Below are 20,077 nucleotides of genomic sequence, written 5' to 3'. Positions count from 1 at the left end.
CCCGGACCTCGCAACGTCGCGTTAGTAGACGGCTACCCGTCGCCGACTCCGGGTGTGTGTGTCAAAATTAGTCAAAATATACGAAAGCGGTCAAAAAACATATCACTCGAAAAAACTAGAAATCTATAGTTTGGACACATTGTGTTGTGTGTTCTCCTTCGTAGACAACTTTAGACAAATGTAAACCTTAAAGTAAAGGCGTATGGTTCACCTCTGTAGGTACCATCGCCCACACTGTTAACTGATAGGTCGTAAACCGTATTACAAAAGGGATAAGGTCCACCGATGGACAGTTAAGTGTTGCTGTTTGTATATCCCAAAGACTGTTGAAATAACATTGAAACGCATGGCGAAGTATGTTGGATATATATTTGCAAGAGAAGATAATGTCGAGAGCATTAATAATTAATTTTATTAAATAATTATTGGCTTTCAAAGATTTTTTAAATACCAGAGTGAAACCAAATGAAGAATTTAAACGAAAACCAACTTTATGGACATACCGCGTTGATAACAATAACGTACTTTCGTAACGTTACTTAACGTTATTGCTCGCAAGTCGTGAAGTGATTTATGTCATTCATTATGTTTGTGTCAAAAATATTCACGTGGACAGTGCTCTAAAATATGTATACATGTATTACATGTTGACAAGAGCAAAACTTGCATACTGGCCGATAGATAAGGTATTTTCGTAACGTACCTGATAACGTTTACGGATTGTGTGTCGCACGCAGCCATTTCACTAATTTGTAACGTTTTAGTTTTGTAACATTACAAAAAGCCTTGAAATCGTGAGACAGGACTTATGGACTTATTTAGGGCAAGCTGTTGATTAAAGCGATGGATTTCGACACGGAAAAGTTTATAAACGAGATAAGGAACCGGCCTACGATCTGGAACTCTAAATGCCCAGACTATGTGGACAGGGAACTGAAGTTGCAGGCGTGGAACGAGTTGGTGGACCAGTACGCTGCGGATGAGGCCCTGACGAGGGAGGAGAGGAAAAGAGTTTGTAAGTAGAAAATACGGTATTTCAATCAGGGATCGGATATCGGTATTTTTTTGTATGGGAACGAAAACGTAATTTTTTCGTTCTTTGCTAATTACTTATAAATTTCATTTCTAATTGGGCAATCTAATAATACGAAGTCGTTACCTAAAGATACAACTGAACCCTACATTTCTAGTACCTATAAAATAATTCGAAAAAAATGGTTATATATCGAAGTTATTGCAAAAAACCGGTTCGGATCCCTAATTTTAATACTAACTCTGCTGACGAAGTCTTGGGTTTGAATCCCGATACGGGCATATTTTTATTCCATGCTGGTGGCAATTAAGCACGAAAATGCGGGCAAACAATACTTTTTGGGAAACAATAGAGACCCGTTCCTTTTATGACGAACCTCTGGAAACCTTTAGCTGTCCCCCTAATTCCGCCCATTGTCACGTTATTTTATTTATTTATTTATTTGTTAGCCTGTTGTGTCCCACTGCTGGGCAAAGGCCTCCCTCTCTTTCTTCCATGCGTCTCGTTCTAGGGCAATATTAGGCCAATCTTCCCGAAAGACGTCAAGATCGTGCCACCATCTCCTTCGAGGCCTGTGCCGCTACGCCGCACTATGTTCGGTGTCCATTCAGTAGTTTCCTTGGCCCACAAGTCGTTTGGCATACGGCAGATGTGTCCGGCCCAGTCCCATTTAAGCTTAGCGGCTGTCAGGGCTACGTCGGCTACTTTACCTTACCTTCACGTTACCTTTGCTAAATAAGTTTCTTTTCCTGCAGGCGTGCATCTTCAGAAAAAATGGAGGAACATACGAGACTGCTTCGTTAAAACCCACAAAGCAAGAACCAAGCCTGGCAGCGACAAGAAAAAAGTAACGCAATACGCGTTCTACGACCACCTCATGTTTTTAGCCGACGTCGCATCTAGCAAAGACTCAAATAACGTTATTAACGTTGCCGAAATAAAAAACGAAGTTATACATAACGATGACGACGACCCACTGGCAGCTGTCAATCGGGTATATAAAAAGAAGAAAATTGAAATTCTTGTTGATCCTTTCTCGGACGGCGAATCTGGGACGTCTAATAATAAGAGAGAGAGAACGCAAGACAGAGATAGCGATATTAATACGGAAGACGAAGAACAGTTGTTTTTCTTGTCTTTGGTGAAAGAGTTTCGTAAGATACCGGACCATTTGCGGATACAAGCTAAAATAGATATTTTGAAAGTGATCAAGGACGCACAGTTTGCGGATTGGACAGGGCATGGGACTGATCCTCAATACTATTGAAGTAAAAAACCTCTTGATTCCGGACCAGGGATGTTGCGAACATCCGCATCCGCAACCGCGGAACTTCCGCATTATTTTCAACATCCGCATCTGCATCCGCATCCGCATAAAATCGATGCGGAGCTTATGCGGATGTCGAACATGCCGGTACAGGAACGTCTTAGCGGCGGCGTAAGTGCTAGGTAATTTCGTCATTACCTATAACGAAATCGTCTAGATCCAGAAAAGTCGGCGAAGTTTATAACTTATATTATTAAATATAACGCACCTATATTCTTGCTCAAATACTAAACGTTTCGTTTTTTAATAAAAAAAATACTAAAAATGTAATATTTAACGTTTTCTAAGTACCTAATCTTGACATCCGCATCCGCATCCGCGGATGTCAAAAAATCTGCATCCGCAACATCCCTGTTCCGGACTAACGAACTGGAATAACGATAGAAGTGATTAGAACTCAAAATGACCCCACGTGTAAGTGTATTATGATTTGTGGTGCGAGCGACTAGTGTGGCTAACTGTGGATCGCTTGAATTTATTTATTCTACTCAGCCGTCTCAAGGAAATAATTAAAATATAACTACTTGTTTCCAATAATGTATGGACTAAATAAAATAACAACATAGAGATGGATGCTCTTATAAACAGGATGTTTTTTTTTCCTCTAGCCATTCATCCAGCGGTCATCAGAATTAAAAAATAGTTATTTGTACAACAAGAGATCAAAGTTTGATATTTCTTCGAGTGCTTATTTTGAGTCCCGTGCAAGCGAAAGATTCTATAATTTAGAATCTTGAGCGTAGTAAGGGACTCAAAAGCGCACGAGATGTAAATAACTTTGATCTCGTGTAGTACACAACATTTTTCACCTCAGCAGTGAGAACATATTAGAGAACCCGAAAAATGTATTCCTTCTTCATCACTTACCTCTATTCACTCATGTTTTCTTAAGATATACCAACAATTAAATTTTCACCTCAGCAGCTCGAACAAGGGTACTTTGCTACTTAAAAATTGCTCATTTTGTCTCACTCAGTGAGCAAAATGCGATTTTGCTCACTGTTTTTAAGTAGCAAAGTACCCTTGTTCGAGCTGCTGAGGTGAAAAATCCTAAGTAGGTTAAAAACTTTAAAAATATGATCTTAAGAAAAAAATTTTTTGGCAGAACATTTAATTCTAATAAAAATAAATACATACAAAGATATGTTAAAAAGTCTTGGCTCATTAATACTTTGTATTAACTTATATTAATTTATAGTTTTTATACGTTACTCTGCCACCGTTTCATCGTTCACAATTTTCTCAATACTATACGAATATCCATTGCTTAAACTCTTCTCATCTCTTATCTTAATCTCAAACGCGGTTTGACACCCACCATCGGCAGTTTCGACGGCCGCCATCTTGCTTTCCCTTGCCGAAACTGACGTTTCGTTTCTCCTTCGCTCCAACTGTTTTTTCATTATCAAACTCACAATTTCCATCTGTAATTCCATGCTAGTATCTTGAGGAATTTTTCTCAGTAGACATGTTATGTATTTCCCAAATTGCTCGATTTCATCGTCGTTACTTTTTTTCTTGTATTTTAGTGGTTCGTCATCGGAGGAAGAACTTATTCTCCGCTTTTTGGTGCGTCTTTCTATGTATTGTTTTGGTTTGCTTGGTTTTTCGGCGGGTTTTGGAGCTCTTTTAGGGCTCTCCTCGTGCTCAAGGTATACAACTTCGGTGTAGACGTCTTCTTGAGCGTTGTTCGTCGCTGTCTCCTCCTCTGATTCCTGTATGACAAACGAAATGTTAGAAACACATAATGAGGACGTTTTTTGGGGAAAGCCACCCTCCTTTTTAAAGTCAGTTTAAAATATTGCCTTCTGATGACCGGGTACCGGGTAGGTATCAAATTTTGCTAGCTTAAATTTAACTCTATCAAATTGACAAAAAGTCAAAACTTAATTGGGGTTGGGGAGGATAGAGTAAAATACCTAGTACATTACGATACAAGTGCGAAAAGTAGGATATTTGCAACGAGTGGCGATAAATTGAAACACGACCGAAGGGAGTGTTTTAAATTGACACGAGTTGCGAATTTATTTAATTAACTTTATTTTCTATTTTCTCATTTACCACCCAAAAATGGCCTCCATGTTTAAAATTCATTTGTTTACGTTACATGTCCATCTTTGGGTCATAAACTTACATATGTGTGCCAAATTTCAACTTAATTGGTCCAGTAGTTTCGGAGAAAATAGGCTGTGACAGACGGATGGACAGACAGACAGACAGACGCACGAGTGATCCTATTAAGGTTCCGTTTTTTCTTTTTGAGGTACGGAACCCTAAAAACCACATCAAAATCCGTTGCGTAGTTTTAAAGATCTAAGCATACATAGGGACAGACAGCGGGAAGCGACTTTGTTATACTATGTAGTGATAAGAGCTACCTACCAACTCACTTTATCAACGAGCTTAGTGTGATATGGGTACCATAGCGCAGTACACCGCCTCGCCACACACTCTGTATGGTTGTTCGAAACTCACCACAATGTCAACTAGCTTAGGGTGATTATTCCTCAGATGGCTGCGCAGCGCGGATATGGGGACCATGGCGCGGCAGACAGCACAGCGCGCCTCGCCGCCCGCGCGTTCGAAGAAGCTCCATACGTCATCTTGCGCGTCTGACTCGTCTGTGTAAAGAAAAAAAAATCTGAGTTAATATGTACCTCGATCGATACATATATAAAGACAATAAACAGGCCAGAGGATCGCCAGAGGATCGCCCGATAATCTTTTGTTTCTGCTATTTGTAGCGTACGTGAGAGTTGATGGCTAAGCCCTCTCTCTCTTGCACAAATCGCGTTTTGTCGCGTGTTATAAATGTGTTAAGAATAAGTTTTTGGCAAAAATGTCATTTACAGTACATATGGGGCTACTTTTCCGCACTAGTGCGTAAAATAGCACTTTTCGTGCGTATGTCGAAGTCGAAACTTTAAAGTACCATATGTACTGTAAAACGTTGTGCGATACACGTGCGAATAGGTAATTCGCAACTCGTGTCGATTTAAAACACTCCCTTCGGTCGTGTTTTAATTTATCGCCACTCGTTTCGAATTTCCTCTTTTTCGCACTTGTATCGAAAATAACTATTTTGGTACAAGCTTTTCTCGCGGACTGTAGTTGAATGTTTTATTTTTTTAAGCGCCCTTGAAGTTGTGAACATACTGGGTAATTTTATCTTTCTTGGCATTAAATTTTTTTTTTATTCCATTCAAAGATCTAACGTTAGTAAATGTTACCATACTGAATTGGCCTATCTATCAGCTTTGCACACAAAAAAAATCAAGCATTTACCGCAATAATTCACGTCACCATAAATAAAAATCTCATCGTACTCGGCGATAGATGAAAAATTAAAAAAAATCATAACTCTGAAAATACGAAAAATCGTGGAACATACATGGGGGTGATTCAGATAGCCCTCTATTAGGTCCTCTACCTCCCAGCTTCAGTATATCACTACTTCTTGGGACACCTTGTATATTGCATTGTCACCCGACTTACAGCACAGCATACATACATTACATACATAATATATGCAAATTCTCAGCTCAATCTGAAATCGGAAAGTGGGTCACATTTGACCCACAATAAATAACTAACAAACTTACATATACTTACTAACTAAACAGTAACAGGGCAAGTTAAATAAAAGCCTGTAATAAAAAGTCATAAGTATGTACCTTATACCGTGTAAGAATAAAAATAAAGTCTCAAGTCGATCCGCAGAGTTGATAATTTGCACCACTTCTGCCTGGCGAACTACATCACAAATGGTTTAGCCGTGACTGACAAGACAAGGTGACACACAAACTTTCACGTTTCACAATAAGTGTCTTTCGATCTTAATATGGTATTAAGTTTTAAGGATGTAATTAGACTAATTAGTACTAAAATAATCGAATTTATACCTACTCAAGTATTTTGTACGTACGTGAGTTAAACCGTAAAATTAGCTTAGGTACGTGAAATCAGTAATTATATATACAAATACAATACAAATTTCTTTATTTCTTTAAAATACACATGGCCATGTTTTATTAGGGAATGGAGCCGCTAGGTAAGCAACGAATTGCCTGTGTTGGGGTGGTTGGCAGGAAAGGAAGGCACCACTCTATTATGGATAATTATATTAATTATGGATCAACAATGTAACATAAATTTCTATTAGGTACTATTTTAAACTCTTTATAAATTAAAAATTATCTTAAAATTACAAAGCGCTGGTGGCCTAGCGGTAAGAGCGTGCGACTTGCAATCCGGAGGTCGCGGGTTCGAACCCCGGCTCGTACCAATGAGTTTTTCGGAACTTATGTACGAAATATCATTTGATATTTACCAGTCGCTTTTCGGTGAAGGAAAACATCGTGAGGAAACCGGACTAATCCCTAAACGGGCCTAGTTTACCCTCTGGGTTGGAAGGTCAGATGGCAGTCGCTTTCGTAAAAACTAGTGCCCACGCCAATTACTGGGATTAGTTGCCAAGCGGACCCCAGGCTCCCATGAGCCGTGGCAAAATGCCGGGACAACGCGAGGAAGATGATGATGATCTTAAAATTACAATGTTGAGCTGTTTCTCAATGGGATTGGCGATTGGCAACTGCAGTCAAAATTTTCATAGATGGCGCCAGCATGGATTTTAGCTGTCTCTAGTTTTGTTCAATGAAATTTGGCTTTAAGAGCAAAAAAAACATTAAAAAAAAATACAATTTGTGGGCCTGACACTTCGTAGGTAACGGTAAAACCTATGCGGGCGCTATTTGTAAAATACTTCGACCGGCTAATCCCATTAAGTAGTAGTAGTTTTTCACCCTGTATAGGCTTGCGGTTACGTTACGCCCGCCTACTGCGGTAAAACGCGCGGCCGCCCGCTGCTCTCGCTCGCGCTCTCGATTTAGTTTCTTTAGTACCCCGCTGCCCGCCGCCGACGACGGATCTGCGCTGCGTCATCCGGGCAGCGATCAAAAATATATCCCGTAACAATATATGTACTAAGCCACAGCGACGCGTGGTAAAATCCGGACAGTGGTTCTAGAGAAGTACCTGCTACGTACTAACCGACGACGCTTGCAGTGCGTGACCTTCGCCCGCTACTGTGTTACAAACGCATCACTGATAATCGCAGTCAATTTGCGATACATTGCGGCATTTGATCGATGACTGAATTCGCTGCTCCTACTTAGCCAGTAACCCTTAACTGTGTGTGTACTCTCAAAATTGGAACATTGGGACGTTACCGGTCGCGGACGCGAGTGTCACCGTCGGACGCAGCGGAACGGCGGACAAAGAAAACTAAACGATAACAGTACCAGTTACATATTAGTAACGTAACGATACCGTTCGTTGACGTTATTTAATTGCTCATCTAGTGGTTAAGTAGTGAAATTATTGTATTTTCCATCATTTAGCCAGTCCGTAACGCCTGTATTAAGTTATTAACGCGTTGATAACGTTTATGTGTAACGTTAACACAACGTTATTAAATGGTGTGTCAACATTTTTAAATTTGCAACTGACACAAGTTTTACATGACTTCTAAATTAAAATCGAAGCGCAAGAACTTTTTTACTCTCGGCGAAATGGATTTTGACACAGAAGGTTTTATCATGGAGGTGCAGAACCGGCCGGCAATTTGGAACACGAAATGCGTGGAGTACAACGATAGGGAGCTGAGGTTGCAGGCGTGGAATGAGCTGGTGGACATGTATGGAGGGGACCAGGAACTGTCGAGAGCGGAGAGGAAACAACTAGGTATGTAATGGCCTCTAAACGTCACCGTCTCATGCGATTTGCGATACATTGCGGCATTTGTGGCTTTCCAATTACCGATGTAGTTTGATTACCAACTGTAATTTTATATTAGGTACATTTCTACTTAAATGAGCTTTCCAGTTTTCTATAGCCAGACTGCAGCTGACCATAATGACATTTAGTCTCTTATTTTATTTAACAAGCTTTTTTTTTCAAGAATAAAATTTTCAAATAAAAAAAATGCATTCGGATACGGACAAATAAAAATCAGAGAAAAACCACAGAACGTGTTAACCTTAATAATGATTTATTTTCTTACAGGCGTGCATCTTCGGAAAAAATGGAGAAACGTACGCGACTGCTTCGTCAAAGTGCACAAAGCAAAAACCAAAGGCTGCGACGATAAGAAAAAAAATCATTACGCGCACTATGACAACCTGCTATTCTTAGCAGAAACGGTATCTGGCAATACCGTTTTTAACGTTGCCGACTTTAAAAACGAGGTTACACATGACAATGAAGACGACCCTCTGTCAGTTGTTAGGTTATTAAAAAGAAAAAAACATATCGACCCTTTAGAGACTGGCTCTAATAAAAAAGAAAAAACCCAGGAGCGGGAAAGAAATGTGGCAGACGAAGAAGAAGACAGATTGTTCTTCTTGTCTTTGGTCAAAGAGTTTAATAAAATACCGGAGTATTCGCGGATACAAGCGAAGATAGATCTTTTGCAAGTGATAAAAGACGCGCAGCATTCAGATTAAGAGCCACAACAGACTGCCGCGAGCTTGGTCCGGTCAAAACATCTCTTTCTCGCTCTAACTTATAGATGCGTCCTTAACGCACGTACGGCGACTACCTTATGCCTACTACACACGTAACTATATAGCCGGTTTAAACTCTCGCGCGAGCCACGAGACGCGAGTCCACCATTTACACTCGCGTTCGGCTTGTCATTCGGTTATAAACCTTATGCCGTGCCGTTAGTGTTTAAATTATATTAGTTCGACGAGCTTGCGAGCCACGAGACGAGCCGCGAGCCCACCGCTTACACTCTCGTCTCGTGGCTCGGCTTGCGGCTCGTCTCGTGGCTCGCGCGAGTCTAAATCGACTAATAAATCGTAGCGATTAATCTGTGCAGTGCGATTTGCGCAGTTTTATCTACCATGTGTAGTGTCTGTGCGGAAAGAGAAGAGTCGTGGAATGTACGGGGCCCAATAGCAATACATTCCACGACTCTTCTCTTTCCGCACAGACTCTATGACAAATCGTTGTCGATTATCGTAACGATTTGTCATACACACGGTAGATAAAACTGCGCAAATCGGACTGCACAGATTAATCGCTACGATCTATAGTTAACGTGTGTAACCGGCTTGGAGGATACAACTAAACGGAGTAGCCATTAACAGGCTTTCCCCTCTGTCGAAATTAGGCAGCCAACGGTCATACACAATGTATGGACTGACGTTTATCTGACATGGCTATTTTTACGTTACGCATACATTTGACGTTCCCCTCCCCCGCAAAAATCGGCAGACTGTTTTGTACAGAAAATTACAGACATGGCGTCTCCGTTTGATTATATCCTCCAAGGTAGCCGGGGTAATACAAAACTAGAAAACTACATATTTAGGATAATCTGACATGAGCATTTTTCTTAAAGTTTTGTAATAAAAAACATTGATTTGGTGTCTATCTGTCTCATTTGTTCCTAACCGATCAGACTGCTGCTTTATTAGTTTTAGGGTTCCGTACCTCAAAAGGAAAAAACGGAACCCTTAAGGTTTCGTCACACAGAAGCACAGGCGCGTTTTCCGGGCGGGGCGCGCCGCTTTTACATATAAAACGCTCACGCCCCGCCCGGAAAACGCGCCTGTGTGACGGAAACTTTATAGCCGGTTTAGACTCTCGCACGAGCCACGAGACGAGCCGCGAGTGTAAGCGGTGGGCTCGCGGCTCGTCTCGTGGCTCGCAAGCTCGTCGAGCTAATATAATTTAAACACTAACGGCACGGCATAAGGTTTATAACCGAATGACAAGCCGAACGCGAGTGTAAGCGGTGGACTCGCGTCTCGTCTCGTGGCTCGCGCGAGTCTAAATTGGCTATTATAATTACTCGTGCGTATGTATGTCCGTCTGTCACAGCCTATTTTTTCATATAGCTTGGGTACGGTGACAGCTGTCATATCATTACAATACATATTTTGCGTTGCTTATGCTGGCCACATACGTAACGATAAATCGTTGCGATAAAACTGTACAGTCCGACTGTGCAGATAAATCGAACCGTGTGTATGACAAATCGTACGATAAATCGTTGATCGGTGGCAGTTGCAAATTATATTAGAAAAATCGTTGTCGATGCGTTTGCACAGTTTTATCGTTGCGTGTGGATGGCGATCGGTCATTTCGGCAGTACTTCATGTAGCTTGCTTGTGTGCGCACGTTCGTTCCTCAAGTAAATAATGAAAAATATAAAAATGAATCCATATTTCTCTTGGTCACGGCATCACGCGTGAACGGCTGGACCAATTTCGCTAATTCTTTTTGTCTTAAAATTGGTCAAGCAGATCTTGTCAGTAGAAAAAGGCGGCAAATTTGAAAAATGTAGGCGCAAAGGGACTTCGTCTCATAGAAAATTTGAATTTCGCGCCTTTTTCTACTGAATAGATTTGCTTTACTGTCTATATGTTAGTTATTGTCAGGAGAAGTTTCTTATAACAGAAAAAAAAATAAGAAAGTTGCGCGGAACATTAGAAAATTTAAGAAAACTTAACTACCATATTAACTTTCATGACATGGATAACATGTTTCTTGCGTGAGCTTCTGCGGAGAACTGACGATCGACGCCGATATCGGAGGCGTGTGGAGGCACTAGGAACGTTCGATTTATCTGCACAGTCGGACTGCACAGTTTAATCGCTACGATTTATAGTTACGTGTGTAGCCGGCATTATTCTGTATTTAGAGGATTAAAAGCCGTAACACGTTACCGCACCGCACCCATAAGTGGGAGCGAGAAAAAGTTATCTCTTTCTCGCTCTCACGTATGGGTGCGGTGCGAATGTGTTACGACTTTTAGAGTCCGTCTGGCTAACTTTACAACCGATTTGAATATGACAAAGTGAGGTGGTGTCGTTATAAACATTATATTTTCATAAAAATTTGACATTAATGATGACATTGTGAAAATGCGATGCAAAGTTATCTTGGCCCGACTCTAACCCTATGCGCGCACGAGCAACTTTGTCGCCGCGACTTTGTGTTTTGTCTCTGTCGCACTCAAGTGTCGAAGTCAAGTGCGACAGAGACAAAACACAAAGTCGCGGCGACAAAGTTGCTCGTGCGCGCATACCTACCCTAAGATTGTATGGAGATAACAGCTGTCGCCGTACTCAAGCTAGAATGAGAAAGTACCTATAGTTTGTCAATTGACTGAGAAAGTATAGTTTGTCAAGGGATTGTCTCATTTCAAACACAGACAGAGAGAATCATACTATCTTTGTCTTACACTAGTACTAGCACCCAAAAGCATGAGTATATAGTTTTTTTTTGTTATTATTTGCTGACAATTTGGTTTGACTAACTATAATACTTCTTATAAAATAAATAGGGGTTATTCCCAGCTGTTACCACCAGGTTGTTACCAGTGGTAACAACTGGTATTTTTATTCTCACCTTTTCCCGACGGCAAGAAAAACGCGGCCGATAATCGGACCACGATAACTTTGCATACAAAGTGTGGCCATGTCATAAATATCACTCTACCACACTTCGTTCTGTCAATATCTTATCTTTACACAGCTTAGATGGACTATTCATTGCATAGAATTAGAATAGACAAGAACAACTGTCAATCTTCAAAAGTGCGACCAAAAATGAAATGCAAGTGTGTGCGTAAATTGTCTATGTGAGATCAAAAATAGTGATGTCATGTTACAACATATTAATAATCTGTCGGTGTTTGATTGCTTTATCGACTACTTTTTCAAATGTGTTATTTTAAACGTTAAAATTCTACGACATTATGATGTATAAAATAACACCTGCACTGCGTGTGCTATCAAAATCGTTACAGCCTTATCTTAGTCTAACTCTTACTGTGTTGGAAAGTGAAGTTTAAATTTATTGCTAAACATCTGCACCTTCAAAAAGGTATAACAATCGTTATTATTTGAAGTCGGTTATAAAGGTTAATATCTTAATTATGTCTTGTGAAGAAATGATTACATAGCTATTAATATACCGAAAAGTTATCGATACTGTCATCTGAACATTTTGTCAAGCCCTAGTGTAAAGTAACAGTTTATGTTTTTACACAAAATATTTTAAATTATTGAGTAATATGATAAAATATTAGCACACACAGGAAGAAAAACTTATAATCAACAGTATAAACCGGCTTCTTACACTTTTTATGCTGTTAATTTGACAAAATATCGTTAAGAAAATTTCGCTCGGAATATCATTATTCCTCTGAAATAAGTATTTGCTAGGTTTATTTGGCCCCGTGACACTGAAATCCGGTACACTACAAGACACTATCTACAATGTATTTCTTTATCAAATAGTTTTCTTCCGAATTTGTGTATATTTTTCAAATTGAAAATTACGGTGATACGCTCTTGGCCGTCCGCGGCCGTCGTCAAACTCAAAAATGGTCACATTTTCTCATTTGTAGTCTGACTCTTTCGCACTCATGCGATGTTCATATACGTGATGGCTTCCCTTTCGCACACTTCAGCTGTCTGTCAAGCGCGAGCGCGAAAATGACAAGTCTGTGATTCATTGTGATAAGTAATTTTGTTTAGTTTGTTGACAGTTAATAGCTTAAGGAAATATTTGCAACACCCTTCTGGGGTCCATGAGACACTTATACTTTGTATTTTTTGTAAGAACTCTTTACCATGGTGCAATAAACGATATATTATTATCATATTATGATTATGTGGTAAAGAAAAACGCATATAAATTTAATCATTTATTTTATTAGACTCAGGTTTGGTCGTGATAACTTCAAACCTCACATCCTCAGGCACAGACGCTCCCGCGTCCGCTATCGTTATTGAGTATTGACTCTGTTGCTCAACTGAGTCTGAGCATCCGTTCTGACACTCAAACTGAGCATTCATTATTTGCTTCACAAACTCTTTCTGCAATCGATTCGAAGTCTGCTTCGGCAGTTCCTTTAGTAGCGACGCTATATATTTCCCGAATATATCTATACTGTCTTCTTTTTTTGGCTTTTTTAATATAACTTCGTCGTCGCTGTCGGAGTGTTCTAGAATGATTGGTTTTTTATCTTTATGTTTCTTTTTCTTCGATTTGTACTTTTTGTCGGATTGCATTCGGTTAATGCTTCCGTTGAACTCGTCTAGAAATACTTCGTCGATTGCTACCGGTTCGCTCTGAAAGGAAATAATCATGTGACGTTATCGATGAAAAGGGACCTTATTGTCGATGGAGCTTACGCCATTATTAACGATGCTCCGCTATAAATACAATGGCGCGCGACGCTGCGTGGCGTAAGCGCCATCGACAATAAGGTCCCTTTTCATAGATAATGCCCCATATTTTATTGTTTAACTGTGTAAGTGCCACTTGCACCATTCCACTAACCCGGGGTTGACCTGTTAAACCTGGAGTTACCATGGTTACCAGTAGGTACAATTGAAACAGTGGTACAGGGGTGAAACTCACGTGATCGTTGTCATCATTATCGTCTCCCTTGTTGTCACCCTCGCCCGCTTCTACCTCATACTCGTACAGTTGGTCGCCGGATGACAGAATTATGGTTTTTCTCTAAAACAAATAGTTTTTGTGAACAAATACATATGACCAATAATGACCAATTTCCTTTATAATTTGACGATGCGTGTTGCGGATGACATATGTGACAAAATGCATTTTAATTTGACGAAGCCTGAGGTGGACGAGCTTTCTGTATGATTTGCTTTGTTATGAATTTCATTTCGCTTCGCAATAAATTCTTTTTTGTTTTAATACATATCTGGGTTATTCCCATCTGTTACCACTAACTGTTACCACTGGGAACAACTGAAAATGATTGCGAATACTTCCCACACTGCATCGGCATTACGGAAATATGTATTTCAAAACAACAGGCACAAGACAGAGGAAATAATTAACAGTACCTAGTTTTTTTCAGATGAGGAAAAAAAAGTTTAGTAGGTACATAAAATAAGTTTTTTTAGAGGAATTAATGGCACTTAAATTTGGATAACCAATGTGTGGATGTCACATTCTCACAAGTGTTGTTATGTGAAATAAATTATGTAAATATTAAGCTTAAAATGTAAGGAGACTGTGCATAAAATACGAGTAGCACAAAGAGCCATGGAGCGCACCATCCTCGGCATTAAACTGCAAAACCGAATTAGGAATGTCGAGATCCGACGCTGGGTGACGTCATTGCCAAGCTTAAGCTTGCTTAAGCTCGCTTTTGTTGGGCGGGACATGTTGCTAGGCAGAGTGTTGGCAGGTGGACCAAAATGTTGACGGATTGGTGGCCGCTTACGGACGAAAGAAGCGCCTGGCGTCCGTTGGCTCCTTGGGTGGATGACGTTCAAAGTATCGCGGGGCACTTTGAGACTAGCACAGGACCGGGACAAGTGGCATACACGGAGAGTGGCCTATGCTCAGCAGTGGGCGACTGAAAAATGATGATGATGAAGCTTAAAATCATGTACTTATCTATTATCTCACCTCTTCTCCTGGTCCGGGTAGATTTATCAAAGGATGCTTCCTCATGAGATGTTTCCTCAAGTTAGAAGTGCCAGTATTGTATGAGAGCAGCTTCCGACAGACCAGACAGCGCGCCGCCTTGCACGCCGGGTCCGTGATGCGGAAGTATGGCCAGATGACGGAGCGCAGGTTTGGAGAGGGCGAGTCTGGCCTGTGACAGAAAACTTTCTTTTTTAGTATATATATATATATATATATATATATATATATATATATAAAAAACGAGTCTATGACCCTATTTGTATTGTATTGTATACTGACTTTTTCTCCTCATCGTCCGACAGCTCCACGTCCCCAACATCAATGTTATGCTTCCTCCGTAGATGCTTCAGCAGGACTGTCGCGGAGCTCTTGTACGACAGCGGCACTTGGCATACCGAGCATGTGGCTATCTTCTTGTCGGCATTCGTTATTTCGAAGTGCTCCTGAATGGGGCCGCATTGGAGCTTGTCGTCTTCCGGGTTGCTAAAATATGACGTGGGTAAAATAGGGTGTTATACTGTATTTAAAATGTATTATTTTACACCATGCATGAAATAAACGCACCAGATAATTATTAGGAAAACACAGATAGGAGTTATTTTTAAACACAAGTTCTAGATAGAAATATAAAAAGTAGGAGAGTTGACCGTGAGTGACGTCACAATGTAATTTTTCACATAAATTCCATATTAGCAAATCATTTTGAGTTCTAAATAAGTAACTGATTTGACTAGTAGGAAAATACCCTACTTCATGACGGTGGGTTGGAATGGTAAGGATATATTTTTCTGTACCTAGTTGATATAGGTGAAATTGTGGTTAAATGAAATTACACATAGTAAATAAGTTTTTAAAAGTATAGTTCCTTTTAGATGAAAGCTTTGGGAATGGGCAGTGGGTCTAATTTAGCTTGCAAGATTCGGCCCGAACATGCATACAAGTTAAATAAAAACTTGTAAAAAACGACCATTGATAGTTACAAAAAGATACCTAAAAACTGTTTATTTCGTTAAAGGGCACTTTGCCGACTTGTTTTGGTACAAACTACAGAAATTGTTTGTTTGTCAATATATTTTTAGGTTATAACAATGTAAACAATGCGAAACTTACACTTTATTTGCCTCATCTCCTTCCGAGTCCGTATCCTTGTCATCAAACATCTTCGTTTCCAAGGTTTCAATATCCCCATGTTTTCTTTTCAAATGTTTCATCAAATTGGAAATAGAAGATCGGAACGACATATGAGAGTCGCAAGTATTGCAAGCTGCGATTCGCTTTTCATCGTCCACAAGAGTAAAATAATTCCAGGCGACACTTGTTTTACGAAGCCTGGCGTCTCCATCACTAAAAAGTTGAAAACAAATAACTTCAACACATGAAAACTATTGAAATCTTCAGAAAGTATCAAAACACTAGGTATGGTATTTGTAACAGGTATTAGTTGTGCTTTTTTCCTAGTAAATACTTACCGAGACGCCATTTTGGTAACAAGTATATAGATATCGATACGTTTACTCGGCGAAACGTCAATACTTGTACGCGTTGGTCCGGATTGAGCGTTCTTGTTTGAGAGAATGTAGCCATTTCGCTCGTAAGGCGGCTGGGAGCGTAGCAAAAGTGAGGCAGGTATAACTCTCAGTGTTGTAAGTACGTACTGGAACACACTTGGCACGGATATTCTCTAGCCGCCTATAAAAAGGTCTTCCTGTTCCATTCTAATTTGAACTTTGTGTTGACAAAATAAAATTTCATTTTGCTTGGCAAGGTTTGACGTACGGGCGGCTACAGGATGGTATTACCCATGTTTTACCAATGCAAACATGCAAAATATAAGTTATGTTTTGTACAGTTAATTATAACAATTAACTTAATAAAGCATAGCAGTAAATTAAATGAATTGTTACAAAAAATTCGATCTTAAAATTATATAAATATCTTCCTTTTCACAGGTAATGTTTAGTCGTTAGCCGCCCCACCCACTATTATGCGTTACGCTGATGATTACGCGAAATATTTCTACTAGGTATTTTAATTTCAATGTCAGCTAAAGAAGAAGGTCGCGATCGATATAATATGCGAAATCGGTCAAGTACGTTCAGCCATCCAACATCTCGATGTCATTGATCTGATATTATTAGAATAGAAGTATTAGAACAAATTAAATTATTTTCAGAGAATATTTTAATTTGCACTGGAGGCCCTGGTCACTTTTTCTTAGTACCTATTTATTTACTTTTATTAGTAGATTTACTTATCTTATTCTTCTTTAAAAATGTCATCCAACAATGCAAATATAAAAATTACATTACACATACATAGAGAAAGGAACCAGATAAAAAACCGGCCAAGTGCGAGTCGGACTCGCGCACGGAGGGTTCCGCACCATCAACAAAAAATAGAGCAAAACAAGCAAAAAAACGGTCACCCATCCAAGTACTGACCCCGCCCGACGTTGCTTAACTTCGGTCAAAAATCACGTTTATTGTATGGGAGCCCCACTTAAATCTTTATTTTATTCTGTTTTTAGTATTTGTTGTTATAGCGGCAACAGAAATACATCATCTGTGAAAATTTCAACTGTCTAGCTATCACGGTTCGTGAGATACAGCCTGAGGGCCTACCGCGAACCACGTTCGACGTGTTACCTCCCTGTCACACTTACGTACGAATTTACAAGTGCGACAGAGAGGCAACACGTCGAACGTGGTTCGCGGTAGGCGCTCTGGTGACAGACGGACGGACGGACGGACGGACGGACAGCGGAGTCTTAGTAATAGGGTCCCGTTTTTACCCTTTGGATACGGAACCCTAAAAAGGATAACTATAGTTTGGCCAGGAACTAATATCTCATTTCAAACATAACAAGGTTAACTGGAAGAGATCCCTTTCATTCATCCCTTAAAGGGATAAGTTCGCCTTTTTACATTAGTACAAATGCAAATGCGAATGTTATTTTTCCTTTTTAGGATTCCGTACCTCGTGCGTCTGTCTGTCCGTCCGTCTGTCACAGCCTATTTTCTCCGAAACTACTGGACCAATTAAGTTGAAATTTGGTATACATATGTAAGTTTGTGACCCAAAGATGGACGTGTAACGTAAATAAATGAATTTTAAATATGGAGGCCATTTTTGGTGAGTAAATGAGAAAATTAAAAAATAAAGTTTTTTAAACTATATCGTGTTACATATCACATGAAAAAGCTCATTGTAAGGATCTCAATTTTTTTTGTTATAATTTTAGAATGAATAGTCTAGGAGTCATTCAAGAAAATAGGCAAAAAATGACCATTCCCCCCTTATCTCCGAAACTACTGGGTCTAAAATTTTGAAGAAAATACACAAAATAGTATATAGATGACAGGAAAACCTATTAGAAATGTGCAGTCAAGCGTGAGTTGGACTTAATGTACGGAACCCTTGGCACGCGAGTCCGACTCGCACTTGGCCGGTTTTTTTGTTTTCATTTTTGTACAATAAAGTGTTTTACTACTACTACACTACATAGACAAAGAGAATCATACTGGCCTTGTCTTACGCTAGTACCTACCATCGCCCACACTGTTAACACAGACAGTTCGTAAACCTTATTATAGTACGGCTCTTCTGAGGTGAACTTTTCGCTTCAAACCTTAATCTTTCAAACAAAGGCCATTGTATCTATTATCGCAAAATTGCTTGCTCCCGACTTAGCACGTGCCAGTACAACATTCATATTGAAAAACAACCGGTATCGTCATAGTATTAAGGTTCAAATTTAATGTCACTGATATTCTAGATATTACGTTTTGGTAGTGTAGGACGATAAACCGCCCCGAAGCGATACGGCGCTCATATTATTTTGATACTTAGTGTGGTGTTAAAAATGAAACGTGGTTATTTATTATATTGTTTTATTTAAATTATTAGCTTGCGGTGGTAAATGTAATAATTTACAAAGGTGCAGCTGCAAGCATTGTTATTTTTTCTTATCTTTAAAATAATGATACTGTGAAATTAGCACCTCTGATGTGATGCCGACGCATAGTAACAATAAAAACACTGATAAGGCAAACGTGGAGCTTTGAAGCGTACAGCTTTTCTAACAAAACGTCACGTAACGTGTCAACGGTCAGAAGAAAGGTCGGTTATAATATAAGAAAGAAATTGATTATATCTGATTTATACAAAAGGCATAAGGACCACCGATGGACTGTTAAGAGTGTTGCTGTGTGTACTAGCAAGCACCCAAAAGAAAGATATGAGTATAGTTTTTCTGTCCTTATTCATTGACAAATTAGATTTGCCAGACTATATACCTATGTATATGCTACAATAATCATAAACTCAACTTACGAAACTTGTTATCCAGCGCTTAAAATTACGAAAAAAGCATTAATCTCTTATGCCATTTATAAATCTTACCTGAGCTGAATAATAACTTATTTATACAAGTAGCTATTTATAAAGTTGGCAGCAGGCGAGAGAAAGTGGCAAACCTATATTTGGCAGGGATCTGCGTTCGTGGAATAAGCATGCGGTTTCGCGGAGCTATATTCGGAGATATTCAATTCCCCGTATAGTTTCGTATATGTATCTCTCTCAATTACTTAAAGGTTAGCTGGAAGAGATCCCTAAGGGTTCCCCACATATTATGTCAATGCGGATTCGGCAAAATCCCGCCGAATGCGCTTCGATAAATCTGGGGAGAGCCTTAAAGGGGATAAGTTCGCCTTTTTTTGTACACATATTTACTGTATTCTCTCTGTGTTATGTATAATGTACTTGTTTCGTGGTATAAAGTGTTTACTACTTCTACTACATAGGTAGGTACCTACTACTAATGTAAGCCGTAGCACTACCGTAGATTTACAACAGTATCTTGTAGACCTAATAGTATTCCATAGTCTGCAACCGGAGCGTCCGCGGAAGGAATTATTGAACTATACTAGACACTATTAGTTTAAAGGCCACGATGAATAAAAATCGACTTAGCATTAAAGTTATTGATTATCTTTAGCTTTACAACTCGTGGCCTTTCCCAACCGAACCACCGGCTTTGCCACCTTTGCGTAAAGCTGTAGTATAGCGTCTAGTGAAACTACAAACTTATTAGCAATTCGCTAAAGCGGTTACTGCATGAGGAAACAGTCTATTTTCGCTCGATCCGCGCATTCTTCGGTTCACTATAGCGTAGTTTCCTAATTGTGACGCAACGCATACGTCAGCGAGCGTTGAATAATTATATACTT

At 39.6% G+C, this 20,077-nt stretch overlaps 3 protein-coding genes across 3 annotated transcripts; 2 read left to right on the top strand and 1 right to left on the bottom strand.

Moving 5' to 3' along the window:
* The first annotated feature begins 783 nt into the window (after positions 1–783).
* Positions 784–2,308, top strand: LOC134659614 (uncharacterized). The gene is made up of 2 exons (XM_063515293.1): positions 784–1,015; positions 1,789–2,308. Exons 1-2 carry the CDS (start codon positions 844–846, stop codon positions 2,298–2,300), a joined length of 684 nt encoding a protein of 227 aa, XP_063371363.1. The 5' UTR covers positions 784–843; the 3' UTR covers positions 2,301–2,308.
* A 5,496-nt stretch (positions 2,309–7,804) lies between these two features.
* On the top strand, positions 7,805–8,863 carry LOC134659615 (uncharacterized). Its single transcript, XM_063515294.1, has 2 exons — positions 7,805–8,102; positions 8,424–8,863. The coding sequence occupies exons 1-2, from the start codon at positions 7,880–7,882 to the stop codon at positions 8,861–8,863; spliced, it is 663 nt and encodes a 220-aa protein (XP_063371364.1). The 5' UTR covers positions 7,805–7,879.
* A 4,209-nt stretch (positions 8,864–13,072) lies between these two features.
* Positions 13,073–16,433, bottom strand: LOC134659650 (uncharacterized). Its single transcript, XM_063515326.1, has 6 exons — positions 16,383–16,433; positions 15,960–16,231; positions 15,129–15,332; positions 14,829–15,018; positions 13,803–13,904; positions 13,073–13,510 (listed from the first exon to the last, which is right to left on the bottom strand). The coding sequence occupies exons 1-6, from the start codon at positions 16,431–16,433 to the stop codon at positions 13,076–13,078; spliced, it is 1,254 nt and encodes a 417-aa protein (XP_063371396.1). The 3' UTR covers positions 13,073–13,075.
* Positions 16,434–20,077: the final 3,644 nt, after the last annotated feature.

The sequence above is a fragment of the Cydia amplana genome, chromosome 25, assembly GCF_948474715.1.
Source record: "Cydia amplana chromosome 25, ilCydAmpl1.1, whole genome shotgun sequence".
NCBI lineage: Eukaryota > Metazoa > Arthropoda > Insecta > Lepidoptera > Tortricidae > Cydia > Cydia amplana.
This window is presented reverse-complemented; position numbering and strand designations above follow the sequence as displayed.